Source organism: Bacillus rossius, chromosome 1 (assembly GCF_032445375.1).
Source record: "Bacillus rossius redtenbacheri isolate Brsri chromosome 1, Brsri_v3, whole genome shotgun sequence".
NCBI lineage: Eukaryota > Metazoa > Arthropoda > Insecta > Phasmatodea > Bacillidae > Bacillus > Bacillus rossius.
Window position 1 is genome coordinate 218477394 of NC_086330.1, and position 24763 is coordinate 218502156.

At 36.4% G+C, this 24763-nt stretch overlaps 1 protein-coding gene across 2 annotated transcripts in view; it reads left to right on the plus strand.

The window, feature by feature from the left end:
* LOC134527289 (uncharacterized) overlaps positions 1-24763 on the plus strand; it is a 488639-nt gene that overhangs the window by 268696 nt on the left and 195180 nt on the right. For both annotated transcript variants that reach the window (XM_063359834.1, XM_063359833.1), the window contains one exon: positions 22327-22487. In XM_063359834.1, the coding sequence (XP_063215904.1) occupies positions 22327-22487 (161 nt within the window). The remainder of the gene's footprint in view (positions 1-22326; positions 22488-24763) is intronic.

Consider the following 24763-nt stretch of genomic DNA (forward strand, 5'->3'; position numbering starts at 1 on the left):
TATGAATCCAAAATTAAGAGCTAAAAAAATTGTTGTAATATGATGCTTTAATAAATAGTTTAATTTGACTTTTAAACCACCTGAAATAGACACCTGTGATACATGTGATATGTTTAATGCTAACCTTAAATGTAATTTTACTCAAGAAGAGAAAGATTGTACAAAGGCTGATTATGATGGACATCGTGATCAATCAAAAAGAAAATGTGACTTAAAAAAAATTACACTACAATGGCTAAACACTCATCAAAATACAAAGTATTAACTGGTGACCTGCCGAAATGCTTGTCATCACTACTCACAACAGACTGCATGTTTCTTCTATAAAAGGAAGCTTTGGACATTACATTTCACCTTGTATGATGCAGCAGATTCCTCAGTATACTGTATGGTGTGGGACGAATCTAAAGGAACCTGTGGGGGAAATAAAATTGCATCATCAATTTTGAAATGGGCAGATAGTGTAATTCCTGGCAGTGAAATAGAAGACATCACACTTTGGACTAATAATTATTGTTACGGTCAAAATAAAAATGTAAGTTATTTGATGTGCTTTTTTTGGATACTGCATAAGTATCCTCAAATTAAGATCATAACTCAGAAGTTTTTGCTGATAGGGCATACTCATATTGAGGCTGACAGTGAACATGCATTAATAGAGAGAAACAAAAGAAACTCAATAATTTGTTTATTTTAACACCATGGGACTGACCACAGTTGGTAAGGCAAATGTCCATTAAATACACTGTGCATAATATGGAACTTTCAGAGTTTAAAAACTTCAATATGTTGTTTGATAATAAAAAAGTCACCTAACCCACTTCTTGTAAATAGAAAGAAGGATATTAAGAAAGAGCCAGTTCTGCTCTCAACCTGTGCACAGTTACAAGTTCAGCAAGAAAAGTTTGGAACACTATTTTTGAAAACCAATTTCAATGGTAAAAACTAAGACTTGACCTCGTGAGGTTTTGAAGACAAGTAGTAACATTCCCAGAAGATTTAAATGAAGTCTCAAGAAACCCAATACCTATCACAAAGCAAAAATACAATGACTTTATTGCACTATTGCCTTTTGTACCCTCAGTTTGCAACAATTTTTATAACAAGTTGGCTCACAGCAATTGAGCTACATTCAAGGAGATGGTGGTGTGGAGGCTTTGTAAATTAGGACTTATCTTCATGTTGTATTTTCTGAATAAACTTTATGGGATTTTTAATGTATGTAGGCCTTTCGTGTTTATTTCTTAATAATACCCCAACACAATAGTACTACATCCACCACACACATTTAAAATTTTTTATAAAATTTAAAAACAAAAATTTGGTAAATACCTCATAACTCAATGAAAAATTAATGTACTAAAATATTTTGGTATAATAATTTTGTTAACATTTCAATAATTTTTACATATTTACTGTTTAAAATTAAAGAAAAATACTCTTTAAACAGCTCTCATGAAAACATAGAGACAGATATAGGAAGCGTGTTACTGTTTTCTAGCTGGTTATCAATTTTACAAGTCTTGAAAACGTGACGGCATCACAAGTTTTTTTCCAACTGCTGTTATTGAAAAACTAAGATGGTTTACCTTAGTGTTCAGGCTGTCTAGACCATTGAATTAATGCTCACTATTCATTAGTGCTAGCTAATTCAGCACTCACGTAATAATTTTACATACATAACGAACTTCGATAGTGAGTGAAACACAATAATACACTTCATTTGTGACTTTTTACTCACAATTGGTCCAGTTTAGACCCACCATATCTGGTGGCACCTAGCTTAATCTGCGCTGGACCACTGGACTTTCCGTCGCATTCCAATTCCCATATGCTACAGGCCTAGCGCTCAAAGATTCAAACAATCAAACCTTTGATCGCCTAAATGACTGCCTATCACATTATGTCAATTGAAAAATGTTAACAAAAAGTACCGGGTCTCAAATAAACAAATACATAAAATTTATATACTATAAACATGCTATTTAAAATTCATAACAGAAAACAACAATTTCTTGAAAACAACAATGTAAACAGATGGCATAAATCAGCAATTTGAAACCTAGAAAACATAAATACAATTTATTTCATCTGTACGTGTGTACCTTAACCACTTGCATTAGGTAATTCTGTTTTACCTTTTAATTTTGACAATTTCATTCATCTTAACTATAAAATGTTAATAGCAAAGTACATTTTTGCTAATTTTCCATTGCAAATAAATAATTATTTTGCATTTATTGTAATGATACAAGGATGCTGAAAACACTTTGAAGAAATGTAAATGATAGTCACAACATTTAATCCATCTACTACTCAAGAGAATTGAACATAAGTGGAGGCAGGTGACATTCTGCACAATTATTTTCAGGAATATCTTTTTTCCATGGACAAAGTAGGTACCCATATATCTTCAAAGTGGTTAATGTTTTATAATGTTAATGATGGTATTAGTTTATTACGTAATCTCAGAATTGGAATAAACACAGTTTAAATATTACACTTTATTGTCATTGAAATCAAAATGTTGCACATTTCCCAGATACAAAATACTTTTTATTTTAGTCCTACTTTATGCAATGTCATACTATTGGCAGATAAAGTTATAAGTGCAACATCGAACTATTACAGTAACAGGTCTCAATTTATATACTTGTTACTGAAACACATGGAGTCTCATTTCAACAAGAAAAAATACTACTAATATTCTTTTAAAAAAACTGGGCTGATAATTAGTAAATTTTAGGTTTTATGTAATATTTTATATTTGGTCAAATTCCTTAACATAGTGTTTCCTACATCCCTCTTTACATTTTCTTTCTTTATATAGTTTTCCCTACAGCTGTTTGATTTTAATTCGTTTTACTTTCCTAATTGGCACAGTTGGTCCATTGCCTTCATGGTCTTCCAGCTCTTCCTGTCGAGACGCATTAGCACGGGGACCGATGTCTTACGCCCTATCATTCTAGGGGCTCAGCAACTGCACCAGATCTTACGCAAGTGCTCAGTGTAAGTCACACACTGCCTGATGAGATGGCCCATTTCGACTCGTCTGCGCACGTCAGCACACCCCACTTACATTCCCGTGCTGGGGATGATGCATGGCTGTCAATGGAAGTGCCTCCTATAGCAAGCTTTCCCACCATGCCATTTCTTCTCTCTCTTTCTCCCCTCCCTTCACTCTTGCTATTCCACCGGCGCATCACAAGTTTGCCTCCTCTTTCTCTATCTCTTCTTTACTCTCTCTCCTTTTCTCTCTCTCTCTCCTTCTCTCTCTCTCTCTCTCTCTCTCTCTCTCTCTCTCTCTCTCTCTCTCTCTCTCTCTCTCTCTCTCTCTCTCTCTCTCTCTCTCTCTCTCTCTCTCTCTCTCTCTCTCTCTCAATTAATGCCCCTATGCGTCTATGTCTTGCTCCGCACGACATCTGCAGATCTTCTTAAAAACTACTCGTCGAGCCGCCCAGCCCCCTCCAGGCACTCTCAACCTCACAGACGCTCAGACCTACAGTTATGTATTTTAATCTTTTGTAAGTCTCATTGACGAGAACAAACAATGTAGTCTTTGTTTAAAACAGAGTTAATTTCCTTCTTGTCCCCCCCCCCCTTCCCAATGTTTTGATTAAGTGTGGTTATCTGTGGTTTTATTATTTCCTTTTCATCAACATTTCTGTTCATTATTCACCCACTAAGGATGTACACCAATTCCGTCATAGCACATCTTCAGATTGCACCAATTCATTTAGCACAATGTTAATTTTACTGTGCCAGTCTTGAATAGCACGTCTTTCTATGGGCTCAGCAACTAGCAACTGCATCAGATCTCACGCATGCAGTCACATAGCACTAATTTGCCACAGGCAATAAAAAAGGTCGGGCACATGCCATGAAGTCTATTTCAACTCAGTAAACAACAGATGTGCCATGGCATACAGTTAGCCTTATGAGGGGGGAAGGTCAGGTCTGACTATGCTATTGGTTGTTGTACAAATATCAGCTATGGCAATTTCAGTTGCGGCTGTGGAGTATAAAGGAAAAAGGTGTATGCCGCTGTGCCGTACCATTGTCGACTGGCCACAGACTGTGCAGTGATGAACTTCAGTTTAGCCAGTGGCAGGTAACTCGCATGCACAAACACAAAGCAACGTCTGCCCATTGTCTGCCGGTAACTGTATGTGCGCAAGCACCTGCAGTTGGAATCATAGTGGAATCATGGCTTCCAAGTGAGAGCATAATGCATCATGTTCAAGTATTTGCGACAAAACTAGAAGTATTATGGCGTGCAGAATGTCATGAAGCCACACTTATGTTGGTTGCACTTTAGTTTTAAGCAAGTCAACTGTGTGCACATTTGTATGAAATAAGTACTATATCAAACATTTATATAAGTCTGATTCTGTTTGTTGTACCGGCGGGAATATTTTTGACAGATACCAGAACAGAAATGAACAGATGATTCACATGGAAATGGTTGTTAAATGAATGGTGCAATTAAAAAAAATCACGGGGCTGACAGGATTGGTGTGAACCAAGCAGTGATAAGTAAATAAGCACTGTAAGTTTTTAAATATTAAAATGTAAATATCTGGATAGTAAAATTGATTTCACTGCCAGTAAAGGATGATTTGGAAAGTTTGTGGAAAGGTACACAACGAGTTGAATGTCATGCCCGGCCGGGCAAGTCAACCAGCTAACCGACGATAACTACCCCTTGTTACGCGGTGTCGTATTTGTCATTCAAAGTATTTTATGGTAGGCTTAATTTTACTACGAGGGTTTTTTTTTTTTCATCCTCCGATCGGCTGTAATAAAAAAACGGGAATGAATTGGGAAATTATTTTAATGTCAAAAGAAACGTACATCTTTACTCTATTTTTCCACATAATCACCGTGCAGATTGAGGCATTTGTCGTACCGATGCATCAGCTTTCCAATACCCTCTGCATAAAATGATACCTCCTGCTTATTCAGCCACGTTTTAACAGTGCTCTGCAGTTCATCATTGGTGTTGAAGCGTCGTCCTCCAAGCCACTTTTTCAACGTGGGGAAAAGGTGATAGTCACTCGGTGCCAAATCCGGACTGTAAGGAGGGTGATCAAACACTTCCCATCGAAATCTTGCAAGGGGTTGTTGTGTTACGGCGGCACTATGCGGTCGGACGTTGTCATGAAGCAAGACAAGATGTCAGCATTCCTCTCCGCGTGTTGCGTATCGACTGTCTTAGCCGTCGTAGTGTCGTGCAGTATGCAGCAGCATTGATTGTTGTCCCTGGCTCCATGAAATCAACCAGTAGCACACCTTGGTGATCCCAGAACACTGTAGCCATCTGTTTCTTGGTGCTGAATGTCCGTTTGAACTGTTTCGGCTTGTTTGGAGAATATGTGTGCATCCACTGTTGTGATTGAAGTTTTGTTTCTTCATTATCAAAATGAATCCATGTTTCATCACCTGTCACAATTTGAGTCAAAAAGTGTTCACCATCGTCTGTGTAACGCAGCAAAAACGACAAGGCTGATGCCATTCGCAGCTCCTTGTTGATGTCAGTCAACATCTTGGGTACCCATCGGGCACAGATTTTCCTGTATCCGAGATTGTCTGTAACAATGGCGTATAGGGCTGACCTTGAAATGAGCGGAAATTGTTCAGACAGTTCTGAAATCGTGAATCGACGTCTCTCAGGAACAACTGCATCAACTCTCTGAACTGTTTCATCTGTTGCTACCGACTTCCTTCCTTGGCCACCTTCATCATGAACATCAATACGGCCTTCGCGGAATTTCCGACACCACTCTCGCACAACGCCATCGCTCATAAAGCTTTCACTGTACACAACACTCATTCGGCGATGGATTTCTGCTGCAGTGTGCCCTTCTGCCTGTAAGAAACGGATGACTCCACGCAGCTCGCATTTCACCGTACAGTTTATCGTTGCAGCCATGTTGACATTCCCTTAACCAAGCTTCAACTGAGGTGTGAGTTGGCCGCTCCACATGGTTGGTGGAAGGGGGTAAACACTACGAGACATGTCGATTCATGTATGAGCGATTAGGGTATCGATTAATGGGCATGCCATGGAGAAATGAAACTGTAATCACACTGCAGGGCACTGTTAAAACGTGGCTAAATAGGCAGGAGGCATCATTTTATGCAGAGGGTATTGGAAAGCTGGTGCATCGGTACGACAAATGCCTCAATCTGCACGGTGATTATGTGGAAAAATAGAGTAAAGATGTACATTTCTTTTGACATTAAGATAATTTCCCAATTCATTCCCGTTTTTTTATTACAGCCGATCAGAGTTTGAAAAAAAAATAACCCTCGTATAACTGGCAGATTTCATTGTTCATAAGTCCCTAAATATATTTCTAGATATTTAAGTTTGCTTAAATTACTTATTTAAAACAAAACTATTTTTATTGCCCTAAGTAATTTCACAAATGAGCTAGCTGTTTGTTATTTATTAACTATTCATTTCTCCTTCCAGTTTAACAATCCACAAGATGCTGACCTGAATAAGTGTCTGTATTTCTATTTCTAAATTTTATGTTGTTACAAGACCTGTGAGAATATAAGAATTTTAGTTCGAATTGAATATACATATTGAATTTGAATACAGTAGAACACCTTTTTTACGCTATTGACGGGGGTGTCTGAAAATGTTGTAAAATAAGGGAAATGTATGAAAAAATCTTTTTTCGCTCAAAGAACTGTGATATTATATGACCTAAACATATTGTACTCTAATATTCACATAATTATTCATTATGAGTGTCTGAAGCTTATCTAAAAATAATAATTATACACTTAAGTCCCATATTTAAATTCGGTTGAGTGTATGGGTAAGCATACAGTCTATACAGTCATACTTAATTAGCAATTCATAATAACATGACATCAACAGATTAAGAATATTACCAAATACATCACAAAACATGAGGAAAGTGTACTAAATAAATCAAAGGTATATTTTTAAAAGAAAAAAAAAATCACAGCAGGGTTCTCAAAAAATAATGAATGTGTACATTTGAGGCCCTTGCACCCATAAACCATTCCTTCAAAAGTACTTCAACTTCCTCATATTTTAATGCACTAGTTATTTTTCTCTTCTTAAAAAAACCACCACACTAAGATGCATTTTCTTCAATCATTTCACGATTTTTCACAATAATTGTGTTCAGAGTTGAAATTGACATGCCTAACCTCTCAGCGAGTGAAACACGAGTACCTACATGTTCGTCCACACACTTTAAAAATTTGAGTTTTTCATCAAACGAAAATGTTTAACCATTTTACATGCTGTCATTTTGTTAACATACGTACAGATAAAACCATAAGTCAATTACTCACAGAAAACAACCAACGTTTTCCCTTATTCACAATATTATTGGTTGCCAACCATGTTATTCTTAACAGATGTTGACAAAGATTTAATACTGGAAATGCATACAGTAAGCAATCCTGAATGTATAAGTTAGTGATGAACAGTAGGAATTCCTATAAACTGTAAAGCCAGCTTCACGTGCTAACATTTTCTCGAAGTCTGCCTTTATTAGGCCAGTGTTGGCAGCCTATCAGTGCCGTTTTTAATGAAAAAGAACTTCCATAAATACACGAGCTACAGCGCTAGTGTTCCCAACAACATTTTTGATTTAGTATTTCACATGATAGTGATATCTTCATAAGTAAGATGTCCATGCCAAACACAGTATTAACAAATTTATATAAGAATACTATAAACAAACAACGTAAATTGCAGGAAGTAGATTATAGGCACATTGTAATCAACAGGAATTTATTGCATTGCATTAAATGATATTAAAATGGGCCTGAAATAAACTGGTGCAAATAACGGGGAAACTTAAAATGTGGTCATGTAAAATTGGGGTTCTACTGTAGTAAGAATTAGAATGCCACTAAAAAAATTTTTCACATATCATAAATATATACTGAAATAAAAAGTAAATATTTAGTGTAGTGGCTTCTGGGAAATTAGATAAATAATACTAAAGTGAAAGGTTGGTTAGGTTAAGTTATCTACAGTTAAAAAAGGTAAAATTTTGTTGAAATATTAAAATTTTTAAAGGAAAATATAAATAATTATTTTTCATGGTAATCAAAGTAGGATCTACAATGTATATGTATGTATGTATATATATATATATATATATATATTTATTTATTTATTTATTTATTTATATATATATACATATATATTAGTGAACAGTGTAAAGCGAATATGTAAGGCAATTACAGTATGTGTGAAGAAACTTAAAGAGAGTGGATTTAAAAATAATTTACAGTGAGCAGTTTTAATCTACAGTTAAATATTATGTAGGTCTTAAAAAAAATTAAAACTTTTTTGTTTGGAACAAAACTCTTTACATGATCGCGAGCAGAGAACTCTGGTATAAAACATTACTTTGAAGATTTGCTATTACTTGAAAAAATTAAAAATTTTTTAATTACTTTAAGAACTTAATAATGTCAAATGCTAAATGATTATTTTGTAACTGAGAAATGTGTGAAGGGAAAGAATGGTATAGATAGTTTCTTTCAGAAAATATTTGCTATTTGAGAACTGATACTATTGATAGCAAGAACTGGTCTTTTCTGATGAAATGTACATATCGTGATACCTAGCACCAGCACAAGTGTTGAAGTTACAGTATTTAATTTGTTGGCTAGATTGGGTGATGTATGTTACCACACAGTTGAGAATTAGATTCTCTTTCTTTATCAGAGACCCAGAAGCTTAAAGAAATGGTTATTGTTCCATAACCGATGTATATACTGGTTATCGTTAATACCATTCCTCTCTAATAGCAGCATGCAACAACCTGAAATTTTAAATTATTAGAAACAGCTCCGATAAAACCCTGGTTGTGGACCTAATTTTCATCAAGGAATTTTATTAAAATTCTACCCATCTTGTTAAAGCCACTAAAAAGTTAATACTTCAAAGTTTCCGCACACCTTTAGATCTTGTACTTCAATGGGATTACTAAACAATTAGCTTGAAACATTTTAAAACACATTATAACACATATAGGTTAATACATATATTTGCTTTTGCTAAAACGAATGTAATCAGTCTTTAAATAGTTCCTACAAACAAACCTTAACGTTACTGAACTGATTCAACATTACTATAATATTATAATGTTATTAAAAAAGGAAAAATATATAATTCCCCAGGAATGAAAATGGACCCACATTCTTTGAGGTTAACAAGTGAGTGCTCTACTGCTTGCTGTACTATTAAGCCAATGGTAATTTAGAAAGAGAATATATATATAATTTTTCCTAAATATTTTTTTATTATATCATATACATACCAGAAATTATTTTCATTTGCAAATATTAAAAGAAATATATATATATATATATATATATATATATATATATATATATATATATATATATATATATATATATATATTACTAGATGTAAGGCACACATTGAAAAAATTGAATATAAAAACACTATAATTTAATATATTAAATATTTACTAAGAATTAAATTTCTTTTAATATTTGCAAATGAAAATAATTTCTGGTATGTGTATGAAATAATAAAAAAAAATATTTAGGGAAATTTTTTTTTATGAAAAACATCTTGAAAAACTACATGGCATGTTGAGTGGTCATTCAATAATATATCTTGCTGTGGATTCAATTCATTATACACCTTCACTTGCAACTCTTGATCGTGACAAAGCCATATACATTTGGACATGTTAAAATACTGCTGTCTTCATATTGATGCCAATGTGATAAGATTACTGGCCTTGCACCTTGTTTATTGTAATAGTGTACTTAGGAATTATCAGAAATTGTCGGCATTTTAATATGAAAGGTAATGGTGTATCAGTAAGATCAATATGATGAACAACTAATTCTTTAGATGACATTCGCTCAACACATGGCTGTTGTGAGGCAGCGTTGGCAGTATGAAGAGCTTCCAATTGTTGAGGCGTATGTCCATCATGTCGTTGCCATGATGCGCAATTAGTAGAGACCTGAAATTTTCGCGATCGCGATAACGCGAAAAATAACGCGAATTTCATTGATTTTCGCGAAATAATACGATTTCGTCTAGTTTTCTGTATACACGCGAAATTTTAAGAAATGTACGGTGACAAACTTGGTTTCATCTTGAGTTCGCCGGCATCGCCATTGTCAGAACTAAAACTAACTAACCTTAGCGGTAGCCTGCCACTGTTTACGTTTCGAAAATCACATACTTTACATGTATGTATGGAAGAACGAAATATATTGCTGCTAAGATGTGACCACAACACAAAATAAACATAATGTACGCAACCACAACTCCACGTCATACATGAGCGATACTGTTGATGTAATGGCTGGAAGGAGGCTGCAAGTTGTGAGCAAGCGGAACCAGCTTGGCCAACCCTTCAGCAAGAAATGTCCGTAAGAAAATGTCATTTGGACCGTATTTCCCGATCCAGGTCCGTACATGAATTTTTTTTTACGATTATATTAATAAAACTATTGCACAATAATGACTTCGTGATTTAATTTTGCCATGAAATAGAATTACGAAATAAACGAATTAAAATCTTGTTCTCACACAACGCAGTTATGGAATAAACAATTTGTGACGCCACAAAAGATTGCATGCTGGGAAGAATCAGCTTTTATTTCACAAACAACCGGCACTGGCAGTCATGCGCACGTCTGCCGTAAGGATCAATGCTATGTGTTTGTAACGCGATTCCAGCTGAAGTATAAGATAAACACCGTATAACCATACATTGCCACTTCTTTCGTTTAATGTATCGTATTTTATTGCTGCATGGGAACATTAAAATAAAATAACTTGAGTTTGTGTAACAATATGCCGAAAAATGCTGCAAGTGCGCGGCAACGTGCCGACGATTTCAAAAGCGACGGGCTATATGCACCCGATACGGCGACGTTAATGTGCAAATTTTGTAATTGTAAAGTCGCATTTGAGAGAAAAGACACCGTGATAAAGCACACTAAGAGCGAAAAACACATAACTAAAAGAAAAAAATATGATGATGGGTGTGCTGATAAAAAAATTCAGAGCTCTGTTGCAGAGTGCTTTGGTAGTGCTAAACGTAAAAAAGCAGACGTCGAACATTTGGCACTGAGGACAACAGAGGCCTTCGCTAAAGCTAACATACCTCTTCAAAAATTGGATGATCCTAACATAAGGGCATGGTTAAATGAATTTGTGGCAGGTTCTGGAGACATGCCTTGTGTCAAAACACTGAGGGAAAAGTATGTTCCTAAACTTGCTGAATACCACTTTGAAAACGTGATGGAAATTGTTAAAGATAAACTAATTTTTATCTATTCGGATGAGACTACAGATAGTCAGGGAAGATGTGTTTTTGTGGTACTCTTTCTAGTGCTCCAAGAACCAGTAGGCGAACCTCAGGTAGTAGTAGCTTCAGTTAATTTTCTTGCAAAAGCGGATGCGACCACATGTGCACAAGTTATTTCAGAATGTGTAAATAAGTATGCAATTTCATACAAGAACATCAGAGGTTTGGTTACAGACTCAGCTCGCTACATGACAAAGTGTGTCAACAGCTTGCAAGTTCTGTATGGAGATCACGTACTCCATATTCAGTGCTGGGCCCACAAAGTTGCCCAAGTAGGAAATGTGTTGTCATGTGAACTTGTTGACGTAAACAATGTCGTAGTGAAGGTAAAGTCTGCCTTTTTAAACACTCGCAAGAGGAAACACCAATATTTGCAATATTTGCGAGAAGAAACTGTGAAACCAGATAAATTGTTTCCAATGCCAGTCAATACTCGTTGGAATTCATGGTTTCGTGCAGTGTTCTACCTGGCTGAATATTTTTTGGAAATCATTAACTTTTTCAGAAATAGTGACTTTCAGGAAACTAACAATGCAGGAATTAAGTATCTGATCATGCTTTCAGACAAAGAAGTATCCGTAATTTTAGCACAGTGTATTTTTGTACAGCAGCATGCTTCTGAAATAATGGATCTGCTAACGAAACTTGAAGGGTCTAAGTACCCTACATCACATACTCTGTATGGGGATCTGGAAAATATACAAAAAGGTTTGGACTGTGCAGCAAAGGGTATATTTTCCAATACGTTCGAAAACTGTAGTGTCCTCAAAAATTTGAACACCACTGACATTGCACATGTGAAGCACAACTGCCAAAAAGCCACAACACTGTGCATGAACAAACTGCAGACACTCATGAACAGTGATCCTTGTGCACATGTTTACAGGTCATTGAACCAGCTTTTCAACCCTAAGAACATTCTGCTTAACAAAACTGAAAACATAGTTACATAACTAAAATCCATTGCTGACCTGAAGATGATAGACAGTGTTGACCTTTTTAAAGGGTACCAGTCTCTAAAAGATGCAGCAGAGTCACTGTGCAGAGCTGGTGAAGTTGTTGATGTAGTGAAAATTCTCACTGCACTGACAACTGACTGTCAAGTTTGCTTCAGCTGTGCTTAAATCAATATGGATGCCTACAAATAATGTTGAGAGTGAGAGGTTGTTGAGTCACTACAATATTGTTGTTTCAGATAGACGGCAGAACTTAAAAGAAGAGAATATTGAAGTGTTTACAATGCTCTCCTTTGATGATTGATATATATATATTTTTTTTTTAAAGAATTTTATGCAACAGTTATGTTAAGCTAATGTGTGTGTAAAATTTTTGCAAGGAAATTATTAACACATAGTTTTCAATAGTGAAATGAAATGTTTTTGTGGTTCTACATATGATGAACAGTTCTTTAATTTCTTATATTATGTACTGAACAATGCATTAAGCAACCAAGTGACTAAAAAATTTCTGTATGGAAGTTTCACAGTCAGTGGTGAGCAATTTTTATGTACAACTGGAAATTTAATGTTTTCATTGTTATTTATTTTTGGTTTAAGTAAATGTAAAGAGTGTGTTTAAATTAGGATAATTATAAGCTATGCCAAAGAAAATTAATTACGTAACAAATATTAAGCCTATACAGTTAAAAATATTTAATTTAATTATACAGATAAAAAAATAACACCGCTTTTTTACACCGCTTTTTGGCAAAAATAATACCGCTTTTGGCCAAAAATAACACCGCCAATTTCAGGTCTCTAGCAATTAGCAACCTAATAAGCTTTGGTTGTCATTCGTTCAAGGTTTTGATGCTGAGATGCAGCATGAGCAACATGATGTGTGGCCAATTGTTTGGGTGTTTTGATTGATGTGTTATTGATGATAGGCAGCATCTAACACACAAATTTGTGCTTGCGATTCTTGACTTTTGATTTGCCCACCACCTCTTCTGTCTTTCATAAGCCAAGTGATGCTTTCTAGAAGTAGGATCTAGGATCTTCATCCTCATTCATTATATTATTTGCGGGGGGGGAGATTGAATATATATTGAACAAAAAAAAATATATTTTGTATTTCATTGCATATACAGAGCTGCCGACCATTACGGATTTTCCGTAATTATTACTGATTTAACACCAAATTATGGTATTACGGAACATCGCTGGTTTATTACGGAAACGAGGCTTTGTGCTACATAGTAACGGAAAAATTCCGTTTCTGGTGTGCGTGTTTCGTGAACGCAGTTCGAATACATCACGTGGTTGCGCAAATAACGGAACTAGTAAGTGTGCGCATGTACTGTCGAAATAATTAGATTAATTCTCGTGTTTTCAAATAATAATGGGTTGGTTTTACGTGCGTTGTACGATACAACTAGTACATATTCTTTGACTTTTTGTTTGTTGGCTACTTACATCACGATAATTTTTGTACGGTACTTTGGCTAACCTGTGTTGTTTTAATTTATTTTTTGAAAGCCATTTATTTCATCAAAGTGTTTTTATCGTGTCTACAGACGTGAATTTTTTTTATGTTTTTCGATAGTGTTGCCGGTTGTAGAAATGAAGTGTGTGACAGAACAATGTGTATCTGGGGGAAAAAAAATAATGCTATTCTTCAGAACTTTTGACCTAACTTATCTAAAGAATGGCCATGCTTGTCGTCTTCAAATGTTTCGGAACGCCACACATTTTGTAATGTATACACGTGTGACTTTTCGATTGCACATGGTGGAAGGGATGACTAGACGGCATATTCAATCAAAGAAACATGCGTAACATGATTTTATAGCCATGACGAGATATAAATCTATATCGTCGTTTTTCGCTACATCTGAAGAAACGAAAGTAACGAACGCAGAGTTATTGTTTACAAGTTTTTTCGTAGAACACAATTCACCGATAGCAGTAGCGGATCATTCGGGTAATTTGTTTAGAGCCATGTTCCCGGACTCAATAATTGCACAGAAATATAGCTGTGCGAGAAAAAAAAAACATCTGCCTTAGTGGAGTATATGACTGGTGAAACTAAAAATGAAATTGTTGAATCTTTGGTAAGTGGATTATTTGCTTCAGCTACCGATGGGAGTACTGATTGTAATGCAGTGAAGATTTATCCAATAGTTGTTTCATTTTTAAATCAAACACAAGGTAAAATTTGCACGGTACTGTTATCCCTTCTTGAGAGTACAGACAACACAGGATATGGTATTTTCTCTGTGCTGAATAAGTAATTTGAACGTTTTGGAATTTCTTGGAAAAATTGTGTAGCGTTTGCATGTGACAATGCCAATACTATGACTGCCACAAACAAAGGTGTGGTAGCATTTATTAAAGAAAAACATCCAGCTATTGTTGTACAAGGCTGCTCATATCATCTCATTCATATAGCAGCTAAAAAAGCCAGTGCACAGCTAACAATTAGCATTGAGACATTTTGATTAATATTTTCTATTACTTGGAAAAAAGTTCAAAATGCCAGAATCATCTGAAAGTGTATCAAGAGGTATGTGGGGCAAAGTCAGACAAAATCTTGATATATGTTAGCACACGTTGGCTCTCTCTCCTAGATTCAGTTGACAGAGTGCTGGAACAATGGGAGGCACTAAAGCTATTATTTTGTAGTGATCCTGAAAAGGAAAGCCTTCAACTTCACAGTATGAAAATGTAAAATCTCTCATGCAGGATCCACTTACGAAACTTTACTGTTGCTCTCTTAGCAGTTCACTTCCTGTTTTCAACCAAGTAAATTTTTTTCTCCAACAGGATGTTCCTGTGATTCATGTATTTCGGAGAAAACTATATGGTTTATTGACAGATTTGCTTGTTTGCTTTATCAAACCATCATCATCACATGGGAGAGTCACTTCAGTCTCTGAAGTAGATTTTCAGAGGAGAACAAATCAAAAACCTGATTCTAATTTGATTATAGGTGCCAAAGCAAGATCCTATATTATATAAATACCAGAAGGTGATTCATGCATACGGAAGTTCTATTCTAGTGTCAGACTATTCTATGAAACAGCTTGTAATGATTTCTCTGAAGACATTTTGAGCAGTTCCAGAATTGATGACACTTGTTGAAGGATTGCAGCTATGAAGAATGACAGTGGCAATTTGAAGTACAGAACAATCAGTAAAATTATGTTTGCAGTTTTGTCTGTTCCCCATAGTAATTCTGCTACTGAATGAATGTTTAGCCTTGCTAGAAAGAACATGACTGAGTTTTGACCCTCATTAAGCACAGAATCAAACAAATTAACTCTTTCAGTCATTCAAACAACACAGTCAGTCAGATTTAAGGTACTTAACTCACTGATGTGCAGAAAAATATCTTAGCCAACACCAAGATATAGGCATTGAAGTTAAACTTTCTATTGGTAATTACCGTATTTACTCGCATATAGGTCGCCATCGCAGATAGGTCGCACCCATAATTTGAGGTCTTGAATTTGGTATTTAAGATTCCCCCCATATAGGTCGCACTGGTAATTCATTACCGCGCCGTGCGCGGAGAAAGGTCATTGTACTCGATCAGCTGCTGTTACGGCATGCCTGCTGGCTCTCTTTGTTCTCTGAGCTGCGCATGCGCAGTATAACTCACTCAACGCTCCGCCCAGACTCGTGACCTTGCATCAGCAGCCAGCCAGCCAATAGATGCGAGCTTAGCGGAAAAAAATATAAGCTCCACCTCCCATGTACCAATTTTGTCCAGTTCTAATACCAGTTTATTGGTATACGCACCAGTTTTCTCGCTGCCGTGACATGTTCAAGTTTACGTCCATTTTGATGACTTGATACCAATAATTAATTAATTACGATCCCCAGAAATAAATTGTTAGTTTAAAAAATATGCGTCAACTGTACAATACTTCCGAAATTATAAAATACGTATAAAACAGTTACCAAGACTCCACTCATTTTATCTTGTGAAGTTTGTCTTGTACCAGTATTTCGGCTAAGTTGTGACATAAATACAGTATCAGAAATTAACAATCAGCCACGTTCATACATTCGTGAGTTTACGTTTTTCCCTCGTTCATTTTAGATTGTCTCCTGCTATAATTACTCGGACTTTTACACGCCTAGGCTTAAATTATTACATGTTTAGAAATAAAAGCAACTTTTCATGTTATAAAATATGTATATTTTGCGATTTAAAATGTTCATTGCCGACTATAAACGTTAAGTTTTTCACTATGTTTTTAGGCCTACTAGCTAATCTTACCTACTCTTAAAGAACCCACGGTATTTTCTGGTTGTTTATCGTTGTTATGTGACGTAAATAGCGGGATTGAATCAATTTTTGAGTCGTAATTTGCGTGAAAGTATTGTATTGGACTAAATGGGAACCAAACGGGACCTGAAGAATATAGTGCAAATAACGGAAAAACGTAAATAACGGTAACGTAAATAAGGGTTTTCGCTGTATGTGTACATTGTAAATAAATTTGCCTATACCTATATAAACTTCTTTTTCGCATTTTAAAGCAAAATATTGCAAAAAAAATTCCTCAAAAATTTTAAAAAAATTTTCTTCACATATAGGTTGCACTTCATTTTTTCCCCATCAAATCTGGTAAAATTGCTGCGACCTATATGCGAGTAAATACGGTATCCATATTTTGATGCAACAAATATACTACATTTAACACTGAGACTCATCAGCGGCCGAAACGTGGCAAACTAAGCCACGGCTCGCTAGTTTTATAACTGAAAAATGCTGAAACCTTCTGCCTCATCAAAATATGACAATATGCCCCTACTTATAATATCTTTGCGACATGGACTCGTCAGCAATGCTAAGAGGAACAGGTTAGCAAAAAGCAATGAAAATATTACACTGTAAGCGCATGAAAACAGAATACATACAGTGTTACAGAGTCAGTCAGTGTGTCAGTGATGAGCGTATTTATATTATAAGATAATCATTGTAGGGCCAGTCTTCTTAGGTATTTTAAAACTTTAGAGTACATTTTACTATGACTATTTCAGTTTACCAAATATTTTCCAGGGTAGTTTCACTTTCATAAAGGTTCATTTGAAACACCAATATGGTTGCTGTCTCCTAATGTTTACGAAAGTGACTATATATGTGTCACGTATATACACGTAGGTCCGCCATCTTTGTGTCATATTTCTGTTTATCGACTTTCTTCCCATTTCCACAAAATACTCCTACAAAATGTGATATGCCGATGGCTAAGATGTTTACACATCAAAAGAACTGTTCATACATGTAGAAATATTTGAGCTTATATCTAGATTGAAATATAAAATCTAGCCACGCAAGTGCTAAGTGTTTATTTTACCCCGCATAAAGGATGAGCATGTGCATATTGATTAAAGCACACGTATGCATCAAGAACCTACATGATTGTTGTGCATGGCTTATTAATGTTATTTATGGCTTTCATTAAAAAAATATTTCTGTTACCATCTGTATTCACATCAATCTAAGTGATTTCCATTGTAAATTTTCATGTATTGCAATGTATTGTATCCTCGGTAAATGACTTGTTTTATCATTTTGCGTATCTTTTTGAAAGGACTCGGTGTTTTAACTACCTTTACTATATTGGTACAGCATTCATACTATTAATGTATAAATGGTCTAGGTCAGTGCATCTACAAAATTATAGAAATATGCATTATTCTATTGTTATAATTGAGGGGCTGCGAACAAAAACCAGGTAAGTGATGAAATACTCATTTCGAGTAAATGGCTCTTGAAGTCTAGCATTGCACATTGTCTTTCTGCAAGTAGGTCAAGTGATTCCTGTTCAGATAGTGTCACATGATCATTGTAGCACTTGCCTGATATTTGCCTTTAACAGTTTAAATACTTTGCTCATAAAAATGGTGCTTTCTTAATTTTTATATAAATTTCACTTACCTGGTTTTTGTTCTCAGCCCCTCAATTATATGTTATGTACTATGTTACAACTAAAGTGAAGGCAAGGTTGACATTTCTTAGTTTGGTTTTATTCTAGTTTTGGTTTTGTATTTAACTATACATATTTTATTTAAAACTTTTGTGTGGAAATTTATAATTTAAACTTTTTTTTTTTTTTTTTTTAAGATTTGGCCTAAATTTGTTTTAATGGAACTGTGATAAAATTAAAACATTGGTGTTTTTTTGTTCAATTTGGTGCAGAAAAATGTACCCACTCTTTGTATTTATAAAACAAATGTATTTCTCTTTAATTGTGTACTTATTTAGGATAAATAACACACGAAAACACTTAATAAATGTCTTAAATTACCTAATAGATTAAATTCTTGCTAAGAAAAAATTAAATCTATACAATTATTAAAAGAGAATTTTTCAAATCTTGAATTGATAAAATGTAATATAACTGTATAAACAACAATATATTAAGTTGCATATACACATTAAGCATTTCTCTCATTCATTATTTTGAACTGTACTATAAAATGTTGGACACGTCCTGTAGGTCAATCTCGCATATGATATGTTAAAATGGTAGCTGAACAATGTAGCTTTCCTGAACTGGAAAACCCAATACAGGGTGAGAGATCAATGAAGTAATCTTTAAAATAAAGGATTCATGATTTGACCCGAAAAATTGGTAGAGCTGTTTGAGAAGGTTTTAAAACTTTTATATTTGCTGTCATAGAGCACAGAAGGTTTAGACTGATATTGTTTTGACTTATGTGATATGTTTACTATATTGATAACTTAAAAAAAAGTTTTAGCAGTGATTCATTCACAGGGTGAAATTTTAGAAATTTATTTTATTCTCTAAATTACATTTATCATAATATGTGCCCAAACTTTAAAAACTGAATCGTGATTTTCTTACTTTAGGTTTAGGTTTTTTTTAGTGAGTCTGGTATGTCTCTAGTGAGAGCAATGTCCTGCAGGTTGAAAAAACACACACACGTCTTAAGAGCAGCAGTTGTGGGAGGTTTATAAACACCCTATTTCAGTATTTCAGGCTGTGATACTTCTGGGAAGTGGGGAAATGGCTGGGACCACAGCTGCAGACTAGTTTCAGCCTCGGCCACTGTGGGCTGCCCAGGACTACCTGGCCAACAAGCAAGGATAGAGATTGTATCCCTTCTCCTGGAAAGCTTATATAAAGGGAAGTAAGAATTAAAACAATATTGTATCCCTTCTCTTGGAAAGCCAATATAAGTGGGGAGTAAGAATAAAAATATATCCCTTCTTTTAAAAAACTTTGATAAATGGTGGGGAGTTAGCTCTTCTCGGATCTCGGTATGAAAGTAAAAGTCTAGTCTTCAAGGCAAAGAATAAGAATAACAATTAAATTTTGCCAAAGACATTTTGAACATTCATTATATCTGTATGTTTCTTGTTTTGTGTTTTTTTTAAATTTTTATTCTAGTAAATTCAATTATATTATAACCACCAAACAGCATGTGTTTTATTTCTGAATTATAAAAAATACATAAGAGAATCACTTTAGCAAGGAACGATTCATTTTCCATTGGGAACATGGGCAGTTGAATCTCAAGCTCTGTCAGGAATAGACGCATTTCACGTGTTGTGGAAGACAAGCATCATTTTCATTTAGGAAATGGTCAAAATGTGTATCAATTCTACTATAATATGAGAAATTATTATTAATACTTCAAGAATGAGAATTCTATGAACATTATAAGAAGTTAATAAGTAATCATCATCTATTGATTTCGAAATACTACAGAAGACAATTGTTCTCCTACGTTTGAAGATCCAGCAACCAGAAGTAAAGAAATTGACTAGAGACTAATAATTTACTACAAGAAGACTACTAGTGCCAACTACAAAAGGCAATATTTACAAGCTCAGAAGAACGACTTTTATCAAATTTCGAGAGAAGAAGAATCAGCGACGGACAGGAAGGCGACAAGAACTATCCAGACTGTCAACTGAGGGTGCTGAGCTACGTAATCCAGAACGAGGAAAGGTGGACCAGCAGCTCCTGACTGGACTTAGGGAGTCCTGTGTTCAAGGTTGCGGGTTTTGAGATCATCCTACATACTTAGTATGAGGCATTCCAAGGATGAAGATAGGAAATTGGCCACAAACTGTCCAATCTATCAAGATACGTAAAATCTACTAGATTGCCACTTCGAGATTGGTTAGTCCCAAGTGACTGTTTGCTCTCAGGTGTCCCTATTTTGCCATAACACGAAGTAAAATTCTTATTAACTGATAACTTGGATAAATATAAAGACCAATCACAATATCCACTTCACAGTTCCCTAATATATACTAACACTATTGTTTTATGCCAAATATTGAAAAGTATTGATGTGTAAAGATTTTAAGTTTTGGAAACTCTGTGTGGATTTTGTAGTTACCAATTTCAATTTAATATTTATCAATTTAATCTACAAGTGGCTTAGTTTGTCTGTCCCCACAGAAACTTGTGTGCACCAGTAGTCCGGCTAATGTTCTACCGAGCTAGTACACATCTAACCGAGGCAAAAACCCTTAGTTTATTTGTTCAAGTATTATCTGATGCTATTTATATATTGTATTCAAGATTGAGTTGAGACTTTTATGTGTGAAATAGGTTGATCAACCGAACAATTACATCGCTGTCTTAACAGTCCGTGAAACCAAATCCATGCGTGGAATTTAGTTTTGTATTGTACTTCAGAGTGTATGGTACTTGTTTCATTGTGACTACAAATTTAATTAGTTCATCATAATATTTAAACTGGTTGTTGTATGATGTTCGTAGCGTTCAAGGTTTAACAAAATACCTATAACATTGAATTTGAAGAGATCTCATGAGGTTCTTGGTTTTGAATGCATTCTTATATATGGTGCCCACACTTTATTCTTAACATTTTATTAGTTTGTGTGTTGTATGTATCACCTTTTAACACAGTTGATTTTTGCACCAGATATTATAGAATCAACTCCTAATTGCATTAGCTTGATAGTTTATAACATCCAATCACATTAATACTTGTATTTAGTGGATTTGGAAATCTATCAAAACAAATACATTACATATAAATACAGTAGAACCTCTCATATCCGACCATGACTGGACCGGGCCATGGTCGGAACGGCCAAAAGGTCGGATATCCATAGGAGCAAAAAAAACGCCTTTCCCAGCTATACAGTATGTACAGTAATACAACTTTATTTGGAAAAATGTTGCTGTATACATTTCAAACATTTTACTGTTGTTAAATTATAAATGATATGATGAATACAATGTAAGCATACCTTATTTAAAGAATTCAGTAATGGATTTTTGTTTCAGTTTTGTCAATCTTGATTTTGCGCAAGTGTCCCTCCACTTTTTTTTGCCCACAATACTTTGCGTTACGTTAAAAATCATAGGACAGTTCAAGATTATAGTAATAGCACATTCTACACCAACAATCACGGCTGAACTGGGTAACATGTAGATGCGTCACTTTTTCAAGTCTGAACGGGCTCGCCAACCACGGAGACTAGGTCGGATATCTGGAGGAGTCGGTTGTGGGAAGCTTGGATATGAGGGGTTCTACTGTACTTACCTTATATCGGCACTTTGAGAGTTTTACATTTAGCTGTGTCCCGGCATTTATATAACCAATATGGCAGTAGTTATCTTTTTTTAAGGCGTCTGATGTATCTGGGTTTTGTGGGGAGGGAGGTGAGTGAGTGAGTGAGAAGGAAGGGAGGTTAAGTCAGATTCTACAGTATAGAAAGAGAGATGGAAAGTCAAACTTTGGCACTGAATGTAAGGCTTTTGTGGTTGTATGTGTAGATACAAGCAACTTTTAACTCACTTAGTTTTGAATAAGTAATACACTAAACAATTCTCAAGACTGTGTCTACTGAATGCAACAAACACATGAGCACATGACATGAGTATTCAAATAAAATATGGCTTGCATCATTAAACTTTTCTAACATATACCATTCCCATATTATTTACCTGAAAATATGGTGGTTTCATGTTTTCCTTTTTTTGCAGGCCGATTCGTGAATCATTCGTGTGAACCAAACTGTGAGATGCAGAAGTGGAGTGTGAATGGCCTGTTCAGGATGGCCCTGTTTGCATTGCGTAACATCGAACCCAACGAAGAGCTGTCATATGACTACAACTTCTCTCTGTTCAACCCTGCAGAGGGACAGGTAGGAACAGACATGTCATTTAGTTATTTTAATTATCAACCAGAATGGATAACATTTTATTTCAAATTGTGTTACATTAAATCAGACTTTTATATCCATGCTAACCTAGTATTTCTTTTCTTTGCTAACCTAACCATATCATTTAATAGTCACATTTTTAAACACTATTTGGAATGCCCTAACTCAAGATGACATTGTAATTACCTCATCAAGCTGGTGGCACTGTTATGCATGAGCAGAGGATTCACATCAAAATATTGTCCTTTCTCTGTCTAAACAACACGCGAGTATAAAAATAAAATTAAAGTCCCTTTTTACAACAAGTAGAATAATAATTATTACTATTTTAACCAATCTTTCTATGTGGTTTGCTAAAATATTGTATGAGGAATAGGAAGTGATATTTAACATCAGGGCTAGAGAATGTTTTAAATTGGTAAAAATTGAATGAACCCAAAAATCTGTTCGACAGAAGGGTATGGCAAAGGGAAAATGTTTGATCAGATGTGGCCTGCACTTGTGTTACTGGAAATGCTTTATACTAAATTCTTCATAGCCTTGCATAACCAAAAAAGCCTATAATGTTGGGTTGGGCCATGAGCAGTTTCAGATGGTAAGCTCGAGGCCAGAGATGTGGACTGGGTCCAACTTATAGAATATATAATTAAAGATTTATATTCATAATGTCTAGCTGACATGAAGTCTTTAGAGGTGAAGCGATGATGGAATGCATTGGTGAGGAAAACAGTAATACCAAATATACCAAGAAAACCCACCGGCTGACTGCAACCTACAATTGCAAGGGGGGGGGGGGTTAATTATGCCGGGACTATGCTAATTGGGCACTGCCCTTTTCAGAAACCTGCTTGTAGAACTCACTCAGAATGCCTCAGCATCCAGAATCAAAATCGTGTTTATCGCGAGCTCCAGCTACCCACACCAACAAGACAGCCAAGCTTGACATAGTCACACGAAAGGGTTTCCCCTCCTTTTGGTTTGCTAACCCAGCGCTCTTAGCGTAATCCTTACCGCCCTGGGGCCCCCACGGGCGTGGATGCGGATCACGCCGCATATGCAACCAGGAAGAGCGTTAGAGCTTTTGGCTATGCAAAGGGACTGAGGCCACCCATCTCAGTTTATGCACCACCTCCGGCCCCCTACTCCACTCAGCTGACCAGCAAGTTGGATGCTCCCTTAGCCCTCTGGAGTTGTCATCACATCTGGCGCCTACCCCGGTCTCCCGCCTCACACTGGGACTCCTCAATCACCCAGCGAACCCGCGGTCCGGTGGAGGCCTACCCAACCTCTGCCAGCTGTCCAGGCTGGTTACCGGAGCTGTCCTCATCGCTCACAACGTCGGTATTTCAATGGGCTAGGGAACCCTGATACCTGCCCCTAAAGCACGCGGGGCACCACTCCCAAGTACGAGTCCTACCTCACCAAGAATCCTGGGCCTTAAGAAAACCTCAGCGGGGAACCATTCAAACATGATGGATTCTTCCCGTACTACGACCAACTTTTGGTCTCGTCGGCAGACTGTTCGCCGGTAGTTTGACCAGACCATCACACTTCAGAGTGCAGCCACGAGGCGTCCTCGTCGCCTCGGAAAACCCTCCGACCCGCCGTACCTCGGCCCGGCGGGTTTACAGCCGGTTAAGGCCCGGATGCGACTGCACCCCTCCGGCGACAACCGCCGTCAACCCCAGCTGGAAAATGGCAATCACAGTGCCCGGGCAGGAAGCACCTGGGGGTTGCCTCAGTACCTCCACCGACTACAAGGCTAAAGGGGAAACCTCGCCGTGCAGTTTACAGCCCGTTTTTAGGCCCGGGCACCCGACACCGTAACCACCATACCCAGTCGAACTCCTTTACCATGGGGCCTGATCCATTCACTATGGGGCCCTTTGGGACCGATGCACCGAGGCTCGGCCGTCGAACCCCCCGGAGAGGTTTCTATCGCATCTGCTGTTGCCCGCAGATTCAGCCCTTTCACCATTTCCGGTCTCATACATGCAATTGAGAATGCACTGTGGCAGAGTTTGACCCGGCAGCGCCCTCTTTAGTTAGAGAGGTGCTATGACCAGTGGTTGGGGAAACCCTCCCAACATAGTCACCACGGTCCTCCCCCAACAGCGGTGCCAACGTGGAGGCAGAGGGTTGCCACTTGGTGTGGAGAGGCTATATAATCGCATCACACACCCTTTCCGCGGACTTGATGGTTCATGTCTCGGATACTAGAACCGGCAACAGTTCCGACACCTCAGACGACAATCACC